This window comes from Puma concolor, chromosome B1, assembly GCF_028749965.1.
Source record: "Puma concolor isolate L17-30 chromosome B1, mPumCon1.1.hap2, whole genome shotgun sequence".
NCBI classification, from domain to species: domain Eukaryota; kingdom Metazoa; phylum Chordata; class Mammalia; order Carnivora; family Felidae; genus Puma; species Puma concolor.
Genome location: NC_141670.1, coordinates 137,343,358 through 137,369,357, shown reverse-complemented (window position 1 = coordinate 137,369,357; position 26,000 = coordinate 137,343,358). Strand labels below are relative to the sequence as shown.

The following is a 26,000-nucleotide window of genomic DNA, read 5'->3' as shown; positions in this document are numbered from 1 at the left end:
AATAGATTAAAGACCTACTTATGAGATCTGAGACCATAAAACTAAAACAAAAAACAAACAAAAAAAAACAGGCAGTGATTTCTCTGACATCAGCTGTATAAACATTTTTCTAGACATGTCTGCTAAGGCAAGGGAAACAAAAAGTAAAAATTAAACTATGGGGACCATATCAAAATAAAAAGCTTTCGCACAGCAAAAGAAACCATCAATAAAACAAAAAAGACAACCTACTGAATGGGAAAAGATATTTGCAAATGATTATCTGATAAGGGGTTAATATCCAAAATATATAAAGAACTTATACAACACCAAACAAACAAAAAAATGCAATGTAAAAACGGGCAGAAGACATAAACAGACATTTTTCCAAAGAAGACACACAGATGGCAAACAGACACACGAAAAGATGCTCAACATCACTAATCATCAGAGGAGAGCCAAGATGGCGGAACAGCATGGACGTTTTTTTGCATCTCTCATTGCTGAAATGCAGCCAGATCAACGCTAAACCATCCTGCACATCTAGAAAAGTGATCTGAGGATTCACACAACAATCTGCACAACCTGAACCACAGAACTCGGCAGGTACACAGCGCGGAGAGGTGAACTAGGAAAAAGAAAAGCTGAGGAGGGCAGGGAGCTGTTTTTGCTTGCGGAGAGAGGTCAGAGATGGGGAAGAGTATGGGAAAAGCACCTCCCCTCCAAAGCAGCTGGAGAGAAAGTGGAAAGTGGAAACAGCTTCAGGGACTGAACAAAAAAAGGGAGAAAGGAGAGGGTTTAAAATTCCATCAAGACTTTATAAACAGGAGGAGTGCAGAGTCTGAGGCTCCAAAGCTTGATACCTGGTGGTGCTCTAGTGAGAAGGGCAAATCCCCAAGAGCAGAGAGCGAGGTCCGAGGGGTCCACGGGCCACAAGGGGAGTGGCGGTTCCTCTGCAGGGAGGACATTTGGTAGAGGCTGTGCGGCCACCCCACAGGCAAAGGTACCAGCAGGCCCCAGAGAAAAACCACATTCACTGGTGTTGCAACAAGGACGTTAAGGGGGAAGCCTGGTGCTAGATGTGTGTTGTCATTTTCCATAAACCCTGAAATGCTGCTGCTACAAGGTTGCACAAACTTTTTCTGAGGCGGATTGGCACCCGGCCAACAGTCTCTGGGCACTGGCAGAAGCACAGTCTTGTGAATGTTCCTGGAGTCGGGCCGCACTCGCCCATTGCTCAGCAAGACCCTCCTCCAGAGAATCTGAGTGGGTCAAAGCCACAATTCCTCAGAAGAGAGGGGTTGGACGGGGAGCCAACATGGCAGAGAAGTAGGGGGATCCGAAGGTCCCCTGTCTCTCAAACAAAGCCGTCTTGAGGCCAAAGGACTTTGAATCCCAAGAGTCTGGGAAGAAGAGGCAGAGTTGCTTCCAGGGACCCACCAGGACAACCTGACAGGCCATAGGTGGAGCACTTCAAGGAACAGACAGCATAACCACAGTGGAGGCAGTACTTTCCTACACCATACCATACCCCTTGGTGCCTGGTAACTACATATCTACTAGAGTGGGATTAACGCTGATGAACCAGATAGCCCTTGCTCCAGACAAGCTCTGTTGCATTGCCTGGTTTAATTCTTGGACAATTCTTACTATATAGATACATTCATCCTTTTCTTCTTATTTCTTCCCTCCTCTAGTCTGGTTACTCTGGTTATTGGTCTGTTTAAGCAGACATATTTAATCCATTCTCTTGATACATGTTCTATACCTCCTTCCTTATTTTCCTTTCTCTCTCTCTAGATTAAGGCTATAGTTTCTATGCCTGGTCAATTTTTATTTTTTCTTTTTCCCAACCCTGTTGTTTCTCTCATTGTATGGGATAATGCCTCTTCCATCAGCAATGCCTCCACCCTGTTGTCTACTGGTAGCTGGCGTTTCTGGCTTTTTGTTTTTGGGTTTTTTGTGTTTGTGTGTTTTCTTTTTCTGTTTGTTTTTTGCTTATTTGTCTGTTTGTTTTCCCTTCCAGGGCTACTTCGACAATCAAAGTACACCTGGTGGAGGGTCCAAAACATCACTACGAGTAGGGAAATAAAGTAACCAAACTCACAATAACAGACAGTAAGTAACTCCAAAAAACACCTCCTGAAGGGCCAGGCCCTAGACAGTGTACGGCCCCTCTTTAATATAGTAGTGCTTGAAGAAACAGGGCACATAATAAGTTTTTAAGACACATAAGGGACAGAAAACTAGCCAAAATGATGAAACGGAAGAATTCTCAAAAGAAATTCCAGGAAGAAATGACAGCTAAAGAACTGATCAAAACAAATAGAAACAGTATAACTGAATAAGAATTTAGAAAAATAGTCATAAGATTAATTGCTGGGCTAGAAAAAAGCATACAAAGACAGATGAGAATCTATTGCTGCAGAGATCAAGGAACTGAAAAATAGTCATGAATTAAAAAGTGCTGTAAATGAGGTGTAAAATAAACTGGAGGCAGTGACAGTGAGAATTGAACAGGCAGAGGGGAGAATAGGTGAATTAGAAGATAAAATTATGGAAAAAGAGGAAGCTGAGAAAAAGAGAGATAAAAAAATTCTGTATCACAATGGGAGAATTAGAGAACTAAGTGATTCCATGAAATGCAACAATATCTGTATCATAGGAGTTCCAGAAGAAGAAGAGAGAGAAAAGGGGCTGAAACTGTGCTTGAACAAATCATAGCTGAAACTTCCCTGATCTGGGGAAGGAACAGACAATGAAATCCAGGAGGCACAGAGAACTCCCTTCAGAGGTAACTTGAATCGATCTTCTGCATGATGTTATCATAGTGAAACTGGCAAAATACAAGGATAGAGAGAGAATTCTGAAAGCAGCTAGGGAAAAATGGGCCTTAACAGACAAGGGTAGACACATAAGGATAGCAGCAGACCTATCTACTAAAACTTGGGAGGCCAAAAAGGAGGAGCAGGAAACTTTCAACGTGATGAACAGGAAAAATATGCAGGCAAGAATCCTTTATCCAGTAAACTTGTCATTCAGAATAGAATGAGATATAAAGGTTTTCCCAAACAAACAAAAACTGAAGGAATTCATCACCACTAAACCAGCCCTACAAGAGATTCTAAGGGGGATCCTGTGAGACAAAGTACCAGAGACATCGCTACAAGCATGAAACCTACAGACAACACAATGACTCTAAACCCATATCTCTCAGTAATAACACTGAATGTAAATGGACTAAAAGTTCCAATCAAAAGACACAGGGTATTAAAATGGATAAAAAACCAAAATCCATCTATTTGCTGTCTACAAGAGATCCATTTTAAAACTGAGGACACCTTCAGATTGAAAGTGAGGGGATGGAGAACCGTCTATCATGCCACTGGAGGTCAAAAGAAAGCTGGAGTAGCCATACTTATACCAGACAAACTAGATTTTACACTAGATTTTAAAATAATTACGGGGTCTATCCATCAAGAAGTGCCAACACTTATAAATGTCTATGCACTGAATTCGGCAGCACCTAAATATATAGAACAATCAATCACAAACATAAGCAGTCTTATTGGTAAGAATGTGGTAATTGCAGGGGACTTTAATACTCCACTTACAACAATGGACAGATCATCTAGACAGAAAATCAATAAAGAAACAATGGCCCTGAATGATACACTGGACCAGATGAACTTGACAGATATATTTAGAACTTTCCATCCTAAAGCAGAATATACATTCTCCTTGAGTGCACATAGAACATTCTCCAAGAGAGATCACATACTGGGTCACAAAACCTCAATAAATATATAAGAATTGATATCATACTATGCACACTTAAGGATCACAGTGCTATGAAACTTGAAATCCAACACAGGAAAAAGTATGGAAAACCTTCAAATGCATGAAGGTTAAAGAACATCTTACTGAAGAACAAATGGGTCAACCAGGCAATTAAGAAAGAAATTAAAAAATACATGGAAACAACTGAAAATGAAAACACAACAATCCAAACCCTTTGGGATGCAGCAAAAGCAGTCCTAAGAGGAAAATACATTGCAATCCAGGCCTACCTCAAGAAAAAGAAAAATTCCAAATACAAAATCTAATGGAACACCTAAAGGAACTAGAAGAACAACAAATGCCAAACCCAGCAGAAAAAGAGAAATAATAAAGATAAGGGCAGAAATAAACAATATAGAATCCAAACTAATAGTAGAACAGATCAATGAAACCAAGAGTTGGTTTTTTGGAAAAATAAACAAAATTGATAAACCCCCAGCCAGACTTCTCAAAAAGAGAGAGGACACAAATAGATAAAATCACAAATGAAAATGGATTTATCACAACCAATCCCTCAGAATTACAAGCAATTATCACAGAATACTATGAAAAATTATATGCTAACAAACTGGACAACCTGGAAGAAATGGACAATTTCCTAGACACCCACATACTACCAAAACTCAAACGGGAAGAAATAGAAAATTTGAATAGATCCATAACTCGTAAAGAAATTGCATCAGTTATCAAAAATGTCCCAACAAATAAGAGCCCTGGACCAGATGGTTTCCCTGGGGAATTCAACAGATATTTAAAGCAGAATTAATACCTATCCCTTTTCAAGCTGTTCAAAAAAAAACGGAAGCGGGGCGCCTGGGTGGCGCAGTCGGTTAAGCGTCCGACTTCAGCCAGGTCACGATCTCGCGGTCTGGGAGTTCGAGCCCCGCGTCAGGCTCTGGGCTGATGGCTCAGAGCCTGGAGCCTGTTTCCGATTCTGTGTCTCCCTCTCTCTCTGCCCCTCCCCCATTCATGCTCTGTCTCTCTCTGTCCCAAAAATAAATAAACATTGAAAAAAAAAATTTAAAAAAAAAAAAAAAAAAAAACGGAAGGAAAACTTCCAGATTCATTCTATGAAGCCAGCATTACCTTGATTCCCAAACCAGAAAGAGACCCCACTAAAAGGAGAATTACAGGCCAATATTCCTGATGAACATGGATGCAAAAATTCTCAACAAGATATTAACAAATCAAATTCAACAGCATATAAAAAGAACTATTCACCATGATCAAGTGGGATTCATTCCTGGATTGCAGGGCTGGTTCAATATTAGCAAATCAATCACTGTGATATATCACATGAATAAAAGAAAGGAAAAGAACCATATGATTCTGTCAATAGATGGAGAAAAAGCATCTGACAAAATATAGCATCCTTTCCTAATAAAAACCATTAAGAAAGTTGGGATAGAAGGAACATACCTAAACATCATAAAAACCATACATGAAAAGCCCACAGCTAATATCATTCTCAATGGGGAAAAACTGAGAGCTTTCTCCCTGAGATCAGGAACATGACAGGGATGTCCACTCTCACCACTGTTGTTTAACATAGGGTTGGAAGACCTAGCATCAGCAATCAGACAACAAAAGGAAATCAAAGGCATCAAAATTGGCAAAGAAGAAGTCAAACTTTGACTTTTTGCAGACGACATGATACTCTACATGGAAAATCCGAAAGACTCCACCAAAAGACTGCTAGAACTGATACCTGAATTCAGCAAAGTCGCAGGGTACAAAATCAATGTACAGGAATCAGTTGCATTTTTATACCAATGATGAAGCAACAGAAAGAGAATTAATGACACTGATCCCATTTACAATTGTACCAAGAACCATAAAATAAAGGAATAAACCTAACCAAAGATGTAGAAGATCTGCATGCCAAAAATTATAGAAAGCTTATGAAGGAAACTGAAGAAGACACAAAGAAATGGAAAAACATTCCATGCTCATGGATTGGAAGAATAAACATTAAAATGTCAATAGTACACAAAGCAATCTACATATTCAGTCCAATCCCAATCAAAAATTGCACCAGCATTCTTCTCAAAGCTAGAACAAACAATCCTTAAAATTTGTATGGAACCACAAAAGACCCTGAACAGCCAAAGTAATATTGAAGAAGAAAACCAAAGTGGGAGGCATCACAATCCCAGACTTTAGCCTCTACTACAAAGCTGTAATCATCAAGGCGGTATGGTATTGGCACAAAAACAGACACATAGACCAATGGAATAGAACAGAGAACCCAGAATTCGACCCACAAATGTATGGCCAACTAATCTTTGACAAAGCAGGAAAGAGTATCCGATGGAAAAAAGACAGTCTCTTTAACAAATGGTGCTGGGAGAACTGGACAGCAACATGCAGAACAATGAAACTAGACCACTTTCTTACACCGTACACAAAAATAAACCCTAAATGGATGAAAGACCTGAATGTGAGACAAGAAATCATCAAAACCCTAGAGGAGAAAGCAGGTAACAACCTCTTTGACCTCAGCTGCAGCAATTTTTTGCTATACACATCTACAAAGGCAAGGAACTAAAAGCAAGAATGATCTCATCATTGGGACCTTATCAAGATTAAAAGCTTCTGCACTGCAAGGAACCAATCAACAAAACTAAAAGGCAACCGATGGAATGGGAAAAGATATTTGCAAATGATATATCGGATTAAGGGCTGGTATTCAAAATCTATAAAGAACTTACCAAACTCCACACCCAAAAACCAAATAATCCAGTGAAGAAATGGGTAAAAGACATGAACAGACACTTTTCTAAAGAAGACACCGAGATAGCCAACAGGCACATGAAAAGATGCTCAATGTCATTCATCATCAGGGAAACAGAAATCAAAGCCATAGTGAGATACCACCTCACACCAGTCAGAGTGGCTAAAATGAACAACTCAGGAAACTACAGATGCTGGCGAGGACGTGGAGAGATGGGAACCCTCTTGCATTGTTGGTGAGAATGCAAACTGCTGAAGCTGCTCTGGAAAACAGTGTGGAGATTCCTCAAATAATTAAAAATAGAACTTCCCTATGACCCAGCAATAAGACTACTAGGAATTTATCCAAGGGATACAGGGGTGCTGATGCATAGGGGCACATGTACCCCAATGTTTATAGCAGCGCTTGCCACAATAGCCACCTTATGGAAAGAGCCTAAATGTCCTTCAACTGATGAATGGATAAGGAAGATGTGGTTTATATATACAATGGAATACTGCTTGGCAATGAGAAAGAACAAAATCATACCATTTGCAGCAACGTGGATGGAACTGGAAGGTATTATACTGAGTGAAATAAATCAGTCAGAGAAGGACAGATATCATATGTTTTCACTCATATGTGGATCTTGAGAAACTTAACAGAATAACATGGGGGAAGGGAAGGGGAAAACAAACAGTTACACAGAGGGAGGGAGGCAAACCACAAGAGACTCTTAAATACAGAAACAAACTGAGGGTGGACAGGGCGTGGGGGAGAGGGAAAACGGTGATGGGCATTGAGGAGGACACTTGTTGGGAGGAGCACTGGGTATTGTACGTAAGCCAATTCACTAATCATCAGGTAAATGCAAATCAAAACAACAAAATATTATCTCATACCTGTCAGAATGGCTAAAATAAAAAACACAAGAAATAACAAGTGTTGGTGAGGATGTAAAGAAAAGGGAAGACATGGGGCGCCTGGGTGGCGCAGTCGGTTAAGCGTCCGACTTCAGCCAGGTCACGATCTCGCGGTCCGTGAGTTCGAGCCCCGCGTCGGGCTCTGGGCTGATGGCTCAGAGCCTGGAGCCTGTTTCGGATTCTGTGTCTCCCTCTCTCTCTGCCCCTCCCCCGTTCATGCTCTGTCTCTCTCTGTCCCAAAAATAAATAAACGTTGAAAAAAAAAATTAAAAAAAAAAAAAAAGAAAAGGGAAGACTCATGTGCTGTTGGTGGGAATACAAACTGGTGTAGCCACTGTGGAGAATAGCATGGAGGTTGCTTAAAAAATTAAAAACAGAAATACCATATGATCCAGTAATTCCATTACTGGGTATTTACAAAAAGAAAATAAAAACACTAATTTGAAAAAATGTATGTACCCCTGTGTTTACCACAGCATTATTTACAACAGCCAACATATGGGAGCAACCCAAGTGTCCATCAATAGTTGAATGGATAAATAAGATGTGGTGTGTATATATGTAATGGAATATTAGTCATAAAAAAGAAGATCTTTCCATTTGCAACAACATGAATGGATCTAAAGGGTATAATGCTAAGTGAAATAAGTTAGAGAAAGACAAATACCATAATTCATGGAATTTAAGCAAGCAAGCAAACAAACAAGAAAAAAAAGACACAACAAAAAGAGACTCAAATAGAATAAACTGGTAGTTGCCAGAGGGGAGGTGGGGGGGATGGGTGAAACAGGTGAAAAGAATTAAGACTACACTTATAGTGATGAGCACTGAGTAATGTATAGAATTGTTGAATCATTATATTGTACACCTGAAACTAATTTAACACTGTGTATTAATTACACTTCAATTAAGAGATGTATTAAAGGCAAGAGATAATTTTAGGAAACACTGTCACATATTTCTTTTGATAGAATAAGGCTACACCCAAATCCTGATGGAAAAGTTTTCCTATGTCTTTGATGGATAATGATGTCAGTAAATTCAGTGATATTTACAAAGTAATTGTATTAAATAAATAAAATACACATTCTAGTATAATTTTACACAATCACGAACATTTATAACTGTGTATGTATGCAAACTGATTTATTCTAGAAAGGATCAGAAATCAGGGCAGCCAAAACCGGAAGTATTTCAACTCATATAAAGTGACCATATCCTGATACTTTGGAAAGAGGAGTCACTTCAAAGGACTTATTAGACAGACTCTCCTGCAAAGTGAATTAGAGTCTGATAGCTGAAAGCATGCTCTTGCCCAGAATAGCTCTAAGTACTGTGAAATAAAACCTGAAGGTCAAACAAGTAAAACAATCTTTTAGAACTATTTTTCTCTGAACTGCCACACTTTTTAACTTAGTTTAATATTAAAAATAACACATTATAAAACTGCCTAACATTTTGTGGGCTCTTAATATGTACAAGGCACTTCTTTCAGTTGTGTACTATCTTATTTAAACCTCTCCATAATGCTGTGTGCTAGGCACTATTACTATCCAGTTAAAATGTGGTTCAACACGGTTAAATAACTTGCCAAAAATTTTACAGCTTACACAATGGCAATGAGGGGATATAAACCCAGGTGCAATGATGCCCCTACTCGTGCACCTAATCATGCCACTTACTGCCTCAAACAACAATCTGAAATCTGTGCTGACACATGGGCTCCTTTTCACTCTGTTTCAGCCTCTGGAACACCAAGGATATTTAATACTACCTAACACGCAGTTTACAACCTTTCCAATCATTATTCTTGAAAAGGTCATTTTATTAAAATGTCTCCCATTTCTAATGGTATTTGAAGAAGAGAAATGGTAAATATTAATACATATAATTACCCTTTCAAAATATACTACATAAATTATATATAACTATGCCTTAATTATTTTAAAATATACAATCTGTATATATAAATAAAATTCTAAAGTACAATGTATTCCTTCCATTATTCTGCCAATAAATTTCCATTATAATAGGATCTGATAGTATAGTTTCCACACCTTGTCAAATTTAATAAACTGTACTTACACTTGCAATATCAACTCATATGACCATAATATTTTGTAACTTTTTTTATTTTTAAACATTTTATAATCTAGCCTGGAGACTAAATGCAAGGGCTACAGTCAGAATGCTCGGGTTGAAATTCTGACTCCAACGTTACAAAATGTTTTACTACAGTCAGCCACTTAATCTTTCTGTGCCTGGGTTTTCGCTTGTATAAGGGTAGTAACGATAACTTTCTCCACAGGAAGTACCTGCAAAAGCGTTAACAAAGTGCCTGATACAAGCCCATGACCGTCATCATCTTTAAAAACACACTGGGGAAACAGTACAAGTATTATTGTATATAGAAGGAAGGGTGAGTTCAGAGGTAAAGTAATATTCAGAAAACCGTATCACAGGTTAGAATTAGGCTTAAGCGTTAGAAAAACAATTGACTGAGTCCAAAAGTCCTCAGTCCAGTAGTCTGTATCACATACTTCTGGATAAGTTCATCTCCTACTACCTCAAAACTGGTACTCTCCTGGCACTCCTGACATCATCATAGCATAATCTAAGTATTTGAAAATTTTCAAATACTGGTAATAATCTAATATGCTGCTGAAGTCAATAATTAATGGTAAGGAGCAAACCCTAAAGATACAATGAAATGTTGATGGTAGGTGGTTGTTAGACACAATCATCAGCTACATATGAATCTGCAATAAACATAATGCATATAATTCAAATTTGTGCATTGACAGAATCATAAAATACTACATACAGAATTTTGGGTTTCTGCCCCAATAATTACAAATTAAATCAATAGGTCTGTGGTTGTGTCAGCTGAACAGAGGTACCAAGAGGCGGTTCTGAATGCAGTGAAAATGGGAATTGAAATCGAGGTCCCCCCAATCCTCCTCACCCCACACTCCCTCCTGTCCTCAAAGCAGCGGAATGTTAGAGCCAGCTCATACTGGCTCTTGAAAGGCAAGTGTTCTATTTTTGGAATTTTATGTGCTAGTTGTTAAAACATAGCCATAATTAAAAATTAAGGTCTATAACTTACAACTAAATTGCTTAATTAATTTATTTAAATATTTTTATTTAGTTTTGAGACAGAGAGAGACAGAGCATGAACAGGGGAGGGTCAGAGAGAGAGGGAGACACAGAATCCGAAGCAGGCTCCAGGCTCTGAGCTGTCAGCACAGAGCCTGATGCGGGGCTCGAACCCACAGACTGTGAGATCATGACCTGAGCTGAAGTCAGACACTTAACCGACTGAGCCACCCAGGCACCCCTAAATAAATTATTTTAAAAACAAACTAAAAGTAAATACTCAAAACTCATCACTTCCTACTTATTTTCTATATTTTACTATTACCTGTACTCTTTTTTAAATTAATGTATTAAAAAAAAATTTTTTTTTGGAGTATTTTTGAGAGAGAGAGAGAGAAAGACAGAGCATGAGCGGAGGAGGGGCAGAGAGAGAGGGAGACACAGAATCTGAAGCAGGCTCCAGGCTCCGAGCTGTCAGCACAGAGCCTGACGCAGGGCTCGAACTGATGAGCCGTGAGATCATGACCTGAACCGAAGTCGAATGCTCAACCAACTGAGCCAGCCAGGCGCCCCTTTATTTTTTTAATGTTTATTTATTTTTGACACAGCAAGAGACAATAAGGTGCCGTGGGGGTGTGTAGAAGGGTCATAGAGAGGGAGAAAGAGAATCCCAAGCAGGCTCCAAGCTGTCACACACAGCCCAACACAGCGACTGATGTCCCAAACTGTGAGATTGTGACCTGACCCAAAATCAAGAGTCAGACACTTAACTGACTGAGCCACCCAGGTGCCCCTATTACCTGTATTCTTAAGATACTTTACAATGGGGTGCTATTGTGTGTCTCTTCCCAATCCACATTCAGTAACACATTAATTGCCTGAAACAGGTCACCGTGGCAGTAGTCACATCATGGAAGTCAATAAATGCGACACATTAGGAGCACCCCCCTCAACCCTGCTCCAGTCTAAGAGTTATTACCATTTACCAGAACAACGCTGCCTTAAAGTTACAGGTCAGCTACTTACTTCTTGGTAACTCTATCTACTAATGTTTTACAAACCCAATTAAAAAGGTACCAAGAAAGAAGGAAAACGTTATGTTTAAAAAGCTGACAACCTTAACATCATTTGAAGGCACTTATTTTTTTCTAAACAATCCTTTCTGACATACAAATGTTCCTAAATATTGACACGTGTAAATTCCTTCTTGTCTGTGAGTTGTGCTCAGATTAACTGTGTTTTAAAATAAAATGCATAGTGGTGCTTGGGTGGCTCAGTTGGTTGAGCATCTGACTCCTGATGTCATGCTCTCACAGTCGTGGGATAGAGCCCTGCGTTGGGCTCAGTGCTGACAGTGCAGAGCCTGCTTCAGATTCTCACTCTCTCCCTCTCTGTCCCTTCCCCACTTGCTCTGGCATGCACACTCTCTCTCTCGCTCTCAAAAAAAATTAATAAATGTTAAAAATATTTTTTTAATAAAATAAAATTCATTTTCAAAACAACTATCAAAACAGGATGAAATGTACACAGCACAAAGAAAAAAATAAACTTATTCCTGAGAAATTCATTGCATAAAGCAAAAGTTAATGAAGGAAATATATGATTCTAGAAGGTAGGTATACGACCTGTGATGTCTGTGCCAGGAATGGGGGAAGGGTGTGAGGAAAGGATGTCAGAGGGGAAGGAGACAGAATCCTGAGGACCCTGGAGGCCAGAGAAGATACTGGCTTTTCTTCTACGACTATGATTTTGGCATATTATTAGACTTGAAGAAAAACTACAGGAATAGCTTAGGATAGTTTTAAGTTATTAAAAAATAACCACAGATATTAACAGTAAAAGAACAGTAAGAATAGTAACAACACGGTTATTCAACTTACCCTTAAAATGTCGGTCTTCAACTGCAATTCTGTCGGTGGGGCTGAGTGCATTAACCCCAGGAGAGTGCCCATGTCATCCTCCCCGTTTGGGGACAGCACCAACTGCTGGATAATCATCAGGGCATGCTGCCGGCACTGAGGGTACTTCACGATATTATGTGCACATCTCGCACCTCCAAATTCCCGGAAAATTCCTTGAAAGAGAAAAAAGAACAACATGGGCTAACTTAAAACATTCTAAGACAAATCAGATGAATTAAAATTTGATCTTTTTGTAGGAAGAGTAACTCAAAAGAATGCAAATAAGATGCACCCAACCATTTCCCCTTTTAAATTCAACACAAAACTGCACTGTGGGATGTCAGCAAAGGCATAACCAAATCCTCTCTAGATGTCTTTAATGCAAGAATAACACCCTAATATGTTCACCATGTTCACATTCTCCAAATCTAGAACATACAGAAATTCCACAGGTAGCCTCCAACGAGACCCAATATTTGTATGTAAAGGCTTTAAGCTGAACAATAATGGAAATCAATTTGTGTAAAAAGCTCTCATAGAACAATAGCCCAAATAAATGAGATTTAAACTGAATGAGACATTCAAAATAGTAGCAAGAAAGGAGTGGAATACATTATTCTACAATGAGTAACATTGCAAGGAACCAAACTTTTCAAGTAAGTAGAGCACACGAATAAAAAAAGACAAACTCTATAATAAAAAGAAATCATTGTACTGCTCCAAAGCCTTGTAGATTGATTCTTCATCCCCTGTTATACAGATGAGGAAATGAGACATACAGAAGTTAAGTAACATGGCCAAGTTCACACAGCTAGCAAGTGTCAGAACAGGATTGATACCTAAAATAGCCCAGCTTTAAAGCTTTATGCTTTTAGAGTACCTGATATATGCCACTATTACAATAACTTGTATCAAACAGTTTAGTATTATTTGGTTATATGTTTGGTCCCCATTAAACTTGGGATTTCCTCCAAGTCTGTATTTTTATAAATGTTTCCTGAGTGAAAAGATGTCAGTGTATTTTGCTGTAGCAGCCACTGTCCTCTCAACTTAATGACTTTCTCTTTGCAAACTTTGTAAGAAGTGAGCGTTAAAGTCATGTGCTGAGGTTTAGCACACGGAAAGCCATGTATTTACTTCCAGGTGGCCAGTTAGTCCGCATTACATAATCATAATGGCTATTATTTTCTGAACACTTAACTGTGAGCAAAGCACTATGTGCCCAAGATCACATAGTTAGTAATATCGTTCTTAAATGACCTACTGAATTCATTCAACTCTGTTTTGGCATTTGCTAAAACTGTATTTAAGTAATGACATATAATTACATGTTTACATCTTTTTCTATCCGGTGGTAATTCCTTCAGGGCAAGAATCATCTTTGTATCTCTAACACTTAGCATGGTGCCTGGGACACACAATATGTTGAATATTGAGTTCCTTTGCATACTCAGGCAAATAGACATGCATGTGTTCCCTAGCTCATTTATTTGTTCACTCACTCATTCATCCATTTGTGGCTTCCCATAATACTTAAAATACAATTCACATTTCCTTGGCATGGCCTAAAAGGCTCTCTATGATCTGAACCCAGCCTATTCATCTCGATTCATCTTCCCAATACTCTTCTCGAACTGTATTGACATTGTTGCCTGAGAGATTTCTGATGTTGGCTAAAATTTCAAGTAATCTTTTTTTAAGAGCAAGAGTGGTATTTTACAAATACAAGTGGACTGTCAATGATGGGCAGAAAAGAACTGAAGAGAAGTTGAGGCCGAAGATAAAGACTTAATAAATCCATTTTACCTGGGAGAGGCAAGTTTTATTAGAGAATCACTTTTCAATACTTCCTTAAAGATGTAACATTATAATACTTTAAGTTGAATTACTAAAAATTAAGAAAATCATCATAGAGAGCAGATATTTTGGAAAATAAGCAAAGCCATTCAACTAAGAGTATAATATGTAAATAAAAAAACAAACTATTTCAAAAACAAGGCATACTATAAACAGCAATAAAATATAAGAACATATTTTGAAATAATAATAATGTTACATACTTTGTCAATAGACTTATAAGGTTGAAAGTCTTGCATTTCTACATAGGATGGAACCATCACTGAATCAATAGTTTTTTCTATAAGTGATAAGGACATTTCAGAAGCAAGAATCATTAGAGAAGATAAAATCAGAGAGAACACTCTCTGAAAGCATTTGCTAGTAGCCTGGCTAGTCACCTGCATTTGTGTTTGATCCTTGAAGCAGCACTGTCAAGGTCTCCATAACCAACAAAGCCAGGTGTTTTTGGTCTTCAACTGAACTATTATTTCTTGAGTCCCCTAGGAAAAAGGATCAAAGGTTCAAATCACAAAAGCTGTATGCTTATTTTGTTTTTGATTCAGGTTTTTGATAATTTAATTATTTCTTTAATATTCACTTTTACCACTAATGCAATTGATATAATGCAACCTTTAAAAATGATACACATGTCCACCGGCTACCAAAATAAAGTCAAAATCAGTGTTCACAGGTTTTATTTTGGTGTGGCTAGAAAGTTACAACTGTCTAACAAATATTAAAAAGGAAAATGTCAACACTGGGTGATATATGGAATTGCTGAGTCACTAGATCATTCACCTGAAACTGATATAACACTATATGTTAACTGGAATTCAAATAAAAACTTAAAAAAAGGGGGGATGCCAAAGTTAAAAGTATTTTTCTCACAAAGGTTTTCCTAATCAAAGCAGTTAACAAGAGGATGCTAGATTTTAAGGCACCAAAGAGAAAGAAAAGTTTATGAATAGTGCATCTATTCAAACTATATTAATTCAACATATTTAATACTTAAATGCCAGAAACTGCTATGCTTTTATTGGATTTATTAGAAAGGATGAAAAATATCAAATTTACGGTACCTAAATAATAATACATGTGTATATACATAACATGACTAAAAAGATATATATTTTTTTGTTCTCTGTAATCAAAAACATTTTGAGGCACCTAAACTTTCCAAATCTTTCTACGAGCTTTTTAAATTCCCTCTTAGAAGCAGGAAGTAGCAGCCATGAGTCATGTGGACCATGTTTCCCTTAATTTTTACCATAAATTATTTTCTACTACAATGGCCCCTGCTCCTTCCCAATTCCCTAACAGAGGTTGAATGAACAAGTTAACTGTGTGAATTATTTGCAAGGATATCACAATGCAGATGAGTAAGTCATTCAAATCTATAGCCAAATAAATGGCAAAACATGAACAAAACATGCTGCCCAAACCCTTTTATCATAAAAAGTGAATGAAAAATGCTTTACCTTGTTCATTTAGTGCCTGAGTTGGATCCTTCAAGAGAGCAGCATATTTGTGCAAAAGGTTTACCATGACCTCCAGAAGGCCCACCTCCCTGAACACATCTTTAAATATGTAGTCATGTCGTGTAAACTTAAGAAGTGTCTTCATTGCAATAATGCTACAGTGGTAAGAAGAGCTAGATTTTAAGAGGATGCTAACGCTAATGAGTTCTTTACAAGGGATATAATTCAAGCTAAAAACAACAAACTCCAGCATCTCAAAGTATTTGCTTTGTACTTCTGGGAGCTTAGAAATCTTTTCTGCAAACTGTGACAGTGTGTGCTGTGACTCCAGGATGAAGTAATTGGCATTGTCAGCCATGTAAATATTTGTGATGGCATCAAGAATGATTTGGGCAAGGAAGTTGGTTTTTGCTTTTAAAAATGCATTCTGAAGAACTGCAAAGGCTTGGATGTTTCTCACACTGTGACCTAAAATGGAAAACAAGAACACAAAAGTAGGTACTATGTGACATTTTAAATCGTGGCAAACTAGTCTATTTAAACAGATCACAAATTGTAATATTTATTAACTATTTATTAAGAACACATCCCATTTTCACAAAAATTCTTAAATTACCTACTAATTAGCTTCAGTCATTTCATTAAAAATAACAATACTGATTAAACTTTTAATGCATCATTATGAATATTCCAATTCAAATTTAAATTTTTTTTTTTTTTTTAACGTTTATTTTTTTGGGACAGAGAGAGACAGAGCATGAACGGGGGAGGGGCAGAGAGAGAGGGAGACACAGAATCAGAAACAGGCTCCAGGCTCTGAGCCATCAGCCCAGAGCCCGACGCGGGGCTCGAACTCACGGACCGCGAGATCGTGACCTGGCTGAAGTCGGACGCTTAACCGACTGCGCCACCCAGGCACCCCTGAATATTCCAATTCAAGAATAGTATATGTTGAAACGTTAGACTGTTACAGAGAATAAAGCATGTTATGTAAGCCCAGGCTTCAGAATTTGGAAATGTGCAGGGATTTCACTTCTTATTATCTGCAAGACAGACCTTGTCTGTAAGAACAGTTACCTCTCAAGAAAAAACCTTTAGCCTGAAGCCAGAGGCCAGAGAGCAGCAAGAATGCAGGCAGGAAAACAGGGGTCTGAAAATTCTCTAAGTTCCAGTTTTCCCTTTATAATTACTACACTAGAACCTCCATAAATTTTAATTTGAAAATTTATTTTGTTTTCAAGCTAGAAGTGCAATTTCTTTACATATATGTTTCTTAAAGCAATTTATGGCTAGCTATTAGCTATATTTTTAAACATCTGGTTTTCAAACACACCAACTTAAAAAAAATCTGTATACATGGCTCTTGTGAGGCAAATTAGTAAAAATAATTATACAGAAATTAACATAGAAAGTATGCGAAGCACCTGAAAACAACTGTTTGCTTCTAAAAACTGTCCCCAGCCCTACAACTATTAGAAGTATAGGTCATTTGTTAAATGACCAAAAAATTAACATAGTGTCAAGAAATTAACATAGTGCCTTAAAGAAAAAGCTGGATTTTTTTTTTTTTAATTTTTTTTTTCAACGTTTATTTATTCTTGGGACAGAGAGAGACAGAGCATGAACGGGGGAGGGGCAGAGAGAGAGAGACACAGAATCGGAAGCAGGCTCCAGGCTCTGAGCCATCAGCCCAGAGCCTGACGCGGGGCTCGAACTCACGGACCGCGAGATCGTGACCTGGCTGAAGTCGGACGCTTAACCGACTGCGCCACCCAGGCGCCCCGAAAAAGCTGGATTTTTAAATGAAGACAAACAGGGACGCCTGGTGGCTCAGTTTCGGCTCAGGTCATGATCTCAAGGTTCGTGAATTTGAGCCCCATGTCATCAGGCTCTGTGCTGACAGTATGGAGCCTGCTTGGGATTCTCTCTCTCTCCTTCCTCCTGTTCCTCCTCCGCTTGTGCTCTTTCTCTCAAAATAAATAAATAAACTTAAAACATAAAAAAAAAAAAACAAAACTAAAAAGAAGATAAACACAGAACTAGAAAAACTAATCCTGGCTTGGACATTCTTTTTAGTATATATACATATATATATTTTAACGTTTATTTATTTTTGAGAGACAGAGAGTGAGTGGGGGAAGGGCAGAGAGAGAGGGAGACACAAAATCAGAAGCAGGCTCCAGGTCTGAGGAGTCAGCACAGAGCCCGATGTGGGGCTTGAACTCATGGACCACGAGATCATGACCTGAGCTGAAGTTGGAAGCTCAACTGACTGAGCCACCCAGGTGCCCCCTGGCGTGGACATTCTTTAAAAAATGAAAAGGACTGGAAGATTTAGTATTGTTAAGATGTCAATTCTCCCCAAGTTGATTTACATTCTAAGTATTCTCAGTCAACTCTCAGTCTCAGGCTTTTGTTTTTTGTTTTCAAAATTTGACATGATTAAATTTATATGGAGTTCAAAGGATATAGAAAAGCCAAAGTGATTTTGAAAAAGAAAGACAAAATTAGACAATTTAAAATGACTCTAAGACTTATTTTAAAGATACAGTAAAAAGAAAAAAAAGATACAGTAACCAAGAAATTATAGTTTTGGCTTAAGGACAGACACACATTGATCCATGGAGCAGAACTGAAAAAGAATCCCAGATATATGTTTGTACATGGTCTTCCCCCCCTTTTTTTTATTTTGAGAGAGAGAGGTAGAGAGAGAGGGAGGGAGAGGAAGAGAGGAGGAGAGACGGAATTCCAAGGAGGCTCTATGCCATCAGCACAGAGCCCCACATGGGGCTCGATCTCACAAACCATGAGATCATGGCCTGAGCCAAAATCAAGAGTCGGACGCTTAACTGACTGAGCCACCCAGGCACCCTATACATGGTCTTTTCAACAAAAGGTCTTGGATACCCATACTGGAAGAAAAAAACTGTATTCCCTGCCATATACAAATATTAACTTAAAATGCATCACAGATGTTGATAGAAGAATCAAAATATGAAACTCCTAGAAGAAAACACAAATTTTACGGATTTGGGGTTAAGTAACATTTTTTCAATCTGAGGTCAAACCTACAAAATATTTTTTTTAATGTTTATTTATTTTTGAGAGAGAGAGAGAGAGAGCGCGAGCGAACACGTATGCACGAGCTGGGGAAGGGCAGAGAGAGAGGGAGACAGAGGATCCAAAGCAGGTTCTAGGCTCCACGATGACAGCAGAGAACTCAATGTGAGGGCTAAATTTTATGCCCAAATATCATAACTATATTGAATATTTAGTGACAATCACAGGAAAGAAACTATGAGAGGCCTTGAGGCTTACTATATTCCATAACAGTTGTTATGCATTTAAAATAAATAGGGCACTTGGGTGGCTCAGTTGGTTAAGCATCTGACTTCAACCCATGTCATGATCCCCCACATTGTGGGTTTGAGCCCCGTGTCAGGCTCTGTGCTGACAGCTTGGAGCCTGGAGCCTGTTTCAGATTCTGTGTCTCCCTCTCTCTCTGCCCCTCCCTGTTTGTACTCTGTCTCCCAGAAATAAACATTAAAAAATATATTTTTTATAAAAAAAATAAATAAATAAACAGTAAAACTAGCTTGCACTCTTAGGTAACTAAATGTTATTAACTAAACAAGGTTTCTTAGTAAAAGAATCACTAGATAAGGAGTCAAAGTTAGGAAATCTGAACTATAAAAATTATTCTCTGACCTGAAAGAAATAATATAACTTCTTTATACCTACATTGCTCAGTTTTACAATATAAGCACTTGTACCTCATGCTTTCTGTTTATATCTTCTAGAGAAAAACATGGCAATCAGCGTGTTACTCAAGTTCCAACCATGTAAATTGGAAATGCTTTAGCATGCCAATGTTCAAAAAAGGCATGTTCTGACTGTTGTTTGAATGTTAAGATGAAATATTAAGATGTAAATTTCACTGATGTTACAATATTTTCATTATATATACATATGTGTATATATATATGTATGTGTATGTGTGTGTGTATATATATATGTATATATATATATATTTGAAGTATTTGATCTGCTAAAGACTGTCACTTAAGAACTTGCACCATAAAGAAACCATTAACTCTAATGAAAAACAGCATATTACCTTTACACATGTACCATAAAGAGAAATCAAAGTCAAACTAATTTATTCTGTCTCTGTTTCTCTGAGTGGCTCAAAACAGGGGAAAATAACAAACAAAAAAAAGGACTCACCTTTGCCTGCAGGCTGAGGTACTGCAAATCCAGGCAATAGAAAGGGTGCCCCTGTGGTAATACCAGCTGGTTTTAGTTCATTGACACCATATGTTGTTAGGGAAGTTATCAGATTAACCAGATCTTTCAAGGCATCTTTGGATTCTGCTTCTTTTGCTTGTTCCAATCTAGGAAAAGTATGGTTTAGTAAATATTTTTTCTCTCTTGTTGTATTTTCAAATTTAACACAGAAAGAAAATTTCAATTTGTACATGCAATAATATATAAAGCACTCCAAGAGGTTTCATCGTATAAGTTTTCCTATATAAAAACATACTATCTTTTAAAATCTATAAATTTTATTATAAGACATTACACCATAATGAAAGCAAATTATATTAAATAGTCTAAAGACCTCATATATAAGTGCTGATTTTACATTTAACAGTGTTATTTTAGATAGCTCACTTTAGCCTTTGGTAGAAAGTATCTACAAAGTAAAAGAATTAGGGGCGCCTGGGTGGCTCAGTCAGTTAAGCGGCCGACTTCGGCTCAGGTCATGATCTCGCGGTCTGTGAGTTCGAGCCCCGTATCGGGCTCTGTGTTGACAGCTCAGAGCCTCAAGCCTGTTTCGGATTCTGTGTCTCCCTCTCTCTGACCCTTCCCCGTTCATGCTCTGTCTCTCTGTCTCAAAAATAAATAAACGTTAAAAAAATTTTTTCAAAATAAAAGAATTAGATTAAATCTCTCTTAAGTTTCCTAAATTTCCAAGGTTATAAAGTTTCACTGTTTACAACCAAAAATCTTATTAACCATTTCTTTCCAAAGACAATTTCTCAGTTAACTTTCAAAAATTAATTTCTTGGAAAGTTTTAAGTCTTTATCTGTATTCATTAATTCAGGTACTCATTAGAATACATTAAATAGTCCTTAGAGTCTAACAATTTTTTAAAACAATGTTTCTTTAAAAGAACATTTGGAGTCATTATGGAATTATTTCTTGACTGTGGCTTGAGAACACAAAATGGGGTGCAAAACTATCTTTTTTAAAGAGTAAGATTTACTGGGGCTTCCTAATAGAACTAATTATTCTCATTAAAATAAAACTGGAGAGGGGCACCTGCGTGGCTCAGTCAGTTAAGTGTCCGACTCTTGATTTCAGCTCAGGTCATGATCTCAAGCAAGGTTCATGGAACAGAGCCCTGCATCTAGCTCTGCACTAACAGCATGGAGTCTACTTGGGATTCTCTCTCTCCCTCTTTTTCTGCCCCTCCCCCCTTTCTCTCTTTCTCTGAAAATAAATAAACTTCAAAAAAAATTAATAAAGCTGGAGAATGTACAAAAGTAGAAAAGAAATATGCTTAGGCTCATAACTTAGACATTTTGATATGGTTTATGTACTTTTTTATTGTAAAAAGTTTGGTCTTAGTAGTAGTTATTTTTATACCATATAAAGAATTTTATAACCTGTTTTTTCCATTTACCAGTGTCAATACAAATGCTCTTCCATTTATATAAAATCTCTTTACATATTCTTTTAATGGCCATGAAGAGCCAACCACAAATTTGGGGAGGGAGAGAGAGAGAGACGGGGGACGGCCAGCAGAAATCAGAATTCAGAATCATTAATATGCATAAAGTTTTGCCCACAATATTCACAATTATATTTTTAGGATTAATAAACATAAGTGAAATTATTCTATCAAGAGTATCGACATTTTTGAGGCTCTTGATAATATCTGACCAACCCGTGTCCTCAGAGGATTACACCAATTAACACCCTCTAGTAATGTGAAAGGCTTATTTCATCAACTTTTATGTCCTCCTTTGTAAATTAGGGTATATATGCAAAATTCTCTTCTGGGAAGTTGCCTAGTAGTACTGGCAACTGGATTAAACTGGTGTTACATATAAGGAGTTTACAAAATAGTACTGGCTTACAACAAACCAAATGATTTACAAGTAAGTAAAGAGCCAAAACAACTAATGAGGCATTGAGTATTTTCTTCCTAATAAAATTCCAACCAGCCATTTTCCCACGGTATGTATAAAACATTTGGGGTGGAAAAGGGGGCTAGTGAAACATTTTGTTTTATATATACATTTGTAAGGTCTCATTCAATCTACGTAATTATTCTCATTCACTGCATTAATAAACCATTGGTATAGTAAGAAATACTAAAAATGTAACTAAGCGAGAAGCATTTACACTTTACGAAGATGTTCATTAGTTCACCTAAGCTCTTTTTCCTCAGCTACCAAAGAGTACATACACTTTCACACCTAACCACTGACTCCACCAAGTTTGTAGCCCGCATTTGTCAGTTTAAACTCACTTTTTGTACTCTGTTGACAGAACAGGAATAAAAAGAAGTGATTAAAGTCAAGGGGATAAAGTATACATTAACTAAATCATTAATTCCTTTTTTTCCATAACCCCAAACCACGCTGTTCCCAATGATGAAAAAAACTGAGTAGACATTTAAAATATGTTCTTAAATTGTGGGATTTTACCTAAGCAAGAGATCACAAAGGAAATTATATCCTTGCCATATCCGAAAATCATCCAAAAGAGTTTGGGAAACATCACTGGAATCTTTGAGGAAACAAGAAAGCCCAGCAAACATTTCAACAATTTCTAGGGGAGACAGGTCATCTGATTGCTGCATATTCTGAACACATGTAGATAAACATTCTTTTTCTGTAAGAATTAAGAATTAAATACATATTACTTATGTCAATTGCTTAAGAAAATTTTGATTCTTAACTGTGTTTAATAAAACATTAAGTGAAACATTAAGTATTAATCTATGAAATATTATAAGATAAATGTTACACATTCTAAAAGTAAATATGATATATATATTCATTGGAAAAGCTCTGCCTCTAAGTAGTAAACAAAGGGTAAAACAGGAAATGTTGGAAAATAGTTGACATTTATCTAGTTTTTACACCATATTTGGATGTTTTTCATTAAACAAAATGCTGCCAAATGACATTTTTGAGCTTTTATATTAGCATAGTCAAAGAAAGAGAAAAAAACCCTATCTTCTATGTTTAAAAATAAAAATCCATAACTAGTTTAAAAGCTAAAATTAGAGTGAATATGGACAATGAGATACAGAAATACTTCGGGAAATAAAATTTTTTAAATTATGCTTGCACTACTTATTACTCGTTTAAAGCAAAGTTGTACCTATTACTGACATTGGGGATTGAAGTCTTTTCAAAAAAGACTTTCTCATATCTGTAATGAAATTTATTTGTCTAAAAAAACCCAGTGTCATATAACAAAGGCTAAAAAGATTTAACACAGAAATGGAGGCAAGAACATTTAATGAAGGACTGATGTTAGGTGAGTAAAAAAGTTGTATTAAAAATTATTTTGAAGGATTTTCAGGAAAAAATATATAATAAGTGAAGTATTTGAGATGGTACATTGTCTTCTATTTACATTTAAATGTCTATAAAGACATTATAGCTGACACTTATATAGGACTTGAACAGAGTGGATAATTTCTCCTTAGTGCTGGTAAAGAATCTACCTAATTTCATTTATGCTACATTGGATACATAGTTATCCATTTATGAAGTATCTTCAGAAAAGCTTTAAACTACAGTATCTCAAATATAGTTTTTTTTCATAGAAGAGTAGGAAAGAATAGGCTGACACAGAACTTACATTATGATTAAACATTTACATGACAATGAAATTATTTCAAGTCTGTATATATCTATTGTTTGGAACATATAAAAATTTCTCACATTTGAAATGCCTCACAAAGAATATTTTTTTTTCTCCTGGCAAATATAGTTTTTAATTTAAAATAGAACCTTTAGAGAACTGAGAAATAAAAAGCAATCTGTCATCATATGAAGAAGAGAAAACTGGAAGAAACGTAGAGCTCCTAAAATGAACATAAAGAAATATTCACCATGAATATACTTCACTACATTGACACTAAGACCGTGACGGGATATGGTCATAAGGACTTCTCCAGCACTCTTCCTCCACGGCAGGTTGTAGGGAGGGCACCAAGAGGTTATTGCACTGAATAAAAGCTGGAGATCATCTTTTTGAGCCAGCTCCTCCGCCGGAGAAACAAAACTGCAGAGTTTCACTAAGATCTAAAAAACACAAAACATATCTGTATTTAAATAAATGAATGGTTGGGTAAAGGGAGGAGCTAGAAAAGGACTACATCTGATGATTAAAAACCCCGAGAGTTCAGGGTTAGTATTAGGTGATATCATTAAAGCCACAATGATGGGTTCTCTACCTTAGGCAGCATTAAAAAAGACACCTATAATTTAGAAGTGTGTTATGGTAAAACAGTAAGCCAGCCCTACTTTTATTAGCTCATTGAAAGAAAGAAAGAAAGAAAGAAAGAAAGAAAGAAAGAAAGAAAGAAAGAAAGAAAGAAAGAAAGGCCTTCTATGTATCTATTCCTCTCCGTGGTATTTTTGCACACTGACTCTTTGAAACAGAATAAATCAACAGTAACTTTCGAGGTCAACATTTTAGTTTTCTAATTTGGCTCTTTAGCTCTTAGTTTGTCATAGGTGAGATGGAATTTTCTTCTCTAAAATGGACAGTTTTATGGACGTAAGAAAGTAAAAACAGGGGGCACCTGGGTGGTTCAGTCGGCTGGGTGGTTCCAACTTCGGATCAGGTCATGATCTCACAGTGTGTGAGTTTGAGCCCTCTGTTTGTGCTGACAGCTCAGAGGCTGGAGCCTACTTCAGATTCTGTGTCTCACTCTTTCACTGTCCCTCCCTGGCTCGCTCACACACACACACACTCTCTCTCTCTCTCTCTCTCTCTCCCCCTCCCTCCATCAAAAATAAATATTAAAAAACAAATTAAAAAAAAAGTAAAAACAGGTCTTTAAAAATACTTTCAAATCGTTACAATTTCTATACAAGAAGAAAGGGGTATTACAATAATAAAATCATCCTAATTCAAAAGTGTCTTTCAATTACATCTAGTAGCCAAAAATCTTCTATGGCCTGGCTTTCAAAGAATATTCAAAACTTTTTAAACTTTGAGATGAAAACATATTCCTTAACTATGATTTGCAGAATACACATTACACAAGTGCTCAAAGCACTAAGAGCCACTACTTGCAGAATTCAGCTAGGGTTTTTTCTCTCAATGCATTTTTGTCTTTTAATCTTGACTCAGCTTCAGGAAAAGTGAACTTTTCTTCTCTTTGCTAAAATTTCTCATGTAAATATTTTTAAGTATATATACTATAAATAACTATAATTTACGTAAATTTTATTCTCCTGAAAGTGCCTCATGAAATTTGAGTATTTTACGATCTATGGGGAAACTGCTAAGTAGAAAAAAATGATTTTACATAGTTTTCATCTGCGGAAGCTAGGTTTTACCTTTCCTACTTCCTTCAATGCAAAAATTTACTTCAGTACAAGGGCTTTCTAATCCATAGCTACCAAATTATCAGGCTGGAAAAAAAAGGACTAAGAAAGAATTCAGAGAAGTAATATGTTTACAGCATCAGTAAATACAGGCATTCTACCCTCCGTCCCCCAACACACACACACACACACACACACACACACACAAATGGCTGGAGAAATTATTGCCTACTGACTTAACATGTATAATAGGTATTATATTTTCCCATATGTATTCAATGCAACAAAAAAGATAATATGAAAAAAATAGTCAACTGTAGCATCATTGATGCTCATAAAGGTGTATTACCAATTATGTGATTAGAGAGATGGATGCCATTAGAGATGGCATCTAATCTGTAACATAAAAACAAACCCAAAAATAAACTACTGTTTTACAAATCAAATCTTTGTTCTCAAAAATGAACTGGATTTAATTCCTTAAATTTGTTGACTCTAAAAATAACTAGTTCTTAAAGAGCAGGAAGAAACAACAGCTAGGGACTTAATCAACACAGATACAAGCAAGATGTTTGAACCAGAATTTACAAACACAATAATAAGAATACTAGCTGGAGTTGAAAATAGATTAGAATCCCCT

At 36.9% G+C, this 26,000-nt stretch overlaps 1 protein-coding gene across 15 annotated transcripts in view; it reads right to left on the bottom strand.

Moving 5' to 3' along the window:
- Nucleotides 1-26,000, bottom strand: part of WDFY3 (WD repeat and FYVE domain containing 3) — a 277,574-nt gene that overhangs the window by 124,301 nt on the left and 127,273 nt on the right. For all 15 annotated transcript variants that reach the window (XM_086704669.1, XM_086704671.1, XM_086704668.1 and 12 more), the window contains 6 exons: nucleotides 23,914-24,106; nucleotides 22,493-22,679; nucleotides 20,000-20,166; nucleotides 15,773-16,240; nucleotides 14,693-14,794; nucleotides 12,435-12,628 (listed from right to left, as the gene is read on the bottom strand). In XM_086704669.1, coding sequence (XP_086560795.1) covers nucleotides 12,435-12,628; nucleotides 14,693-14,794; nucleotides 15,773-16,240; nucleotides 20,000-20,166; nucleotides 22,493-22,679; nucleotides 23,914-24,106 — 1,311 coding nt within the window. The remainder of the gene's footprint in view (nucleotides 1-12,434; nucleotides 12,629-14,692; nucleotides 14,795-15,772; nucleotides 16,241-19,999; nucleotides 20,167-22,492; nucleotides 22,680-23,913; nucleotides 24,107-26,000) is intronic.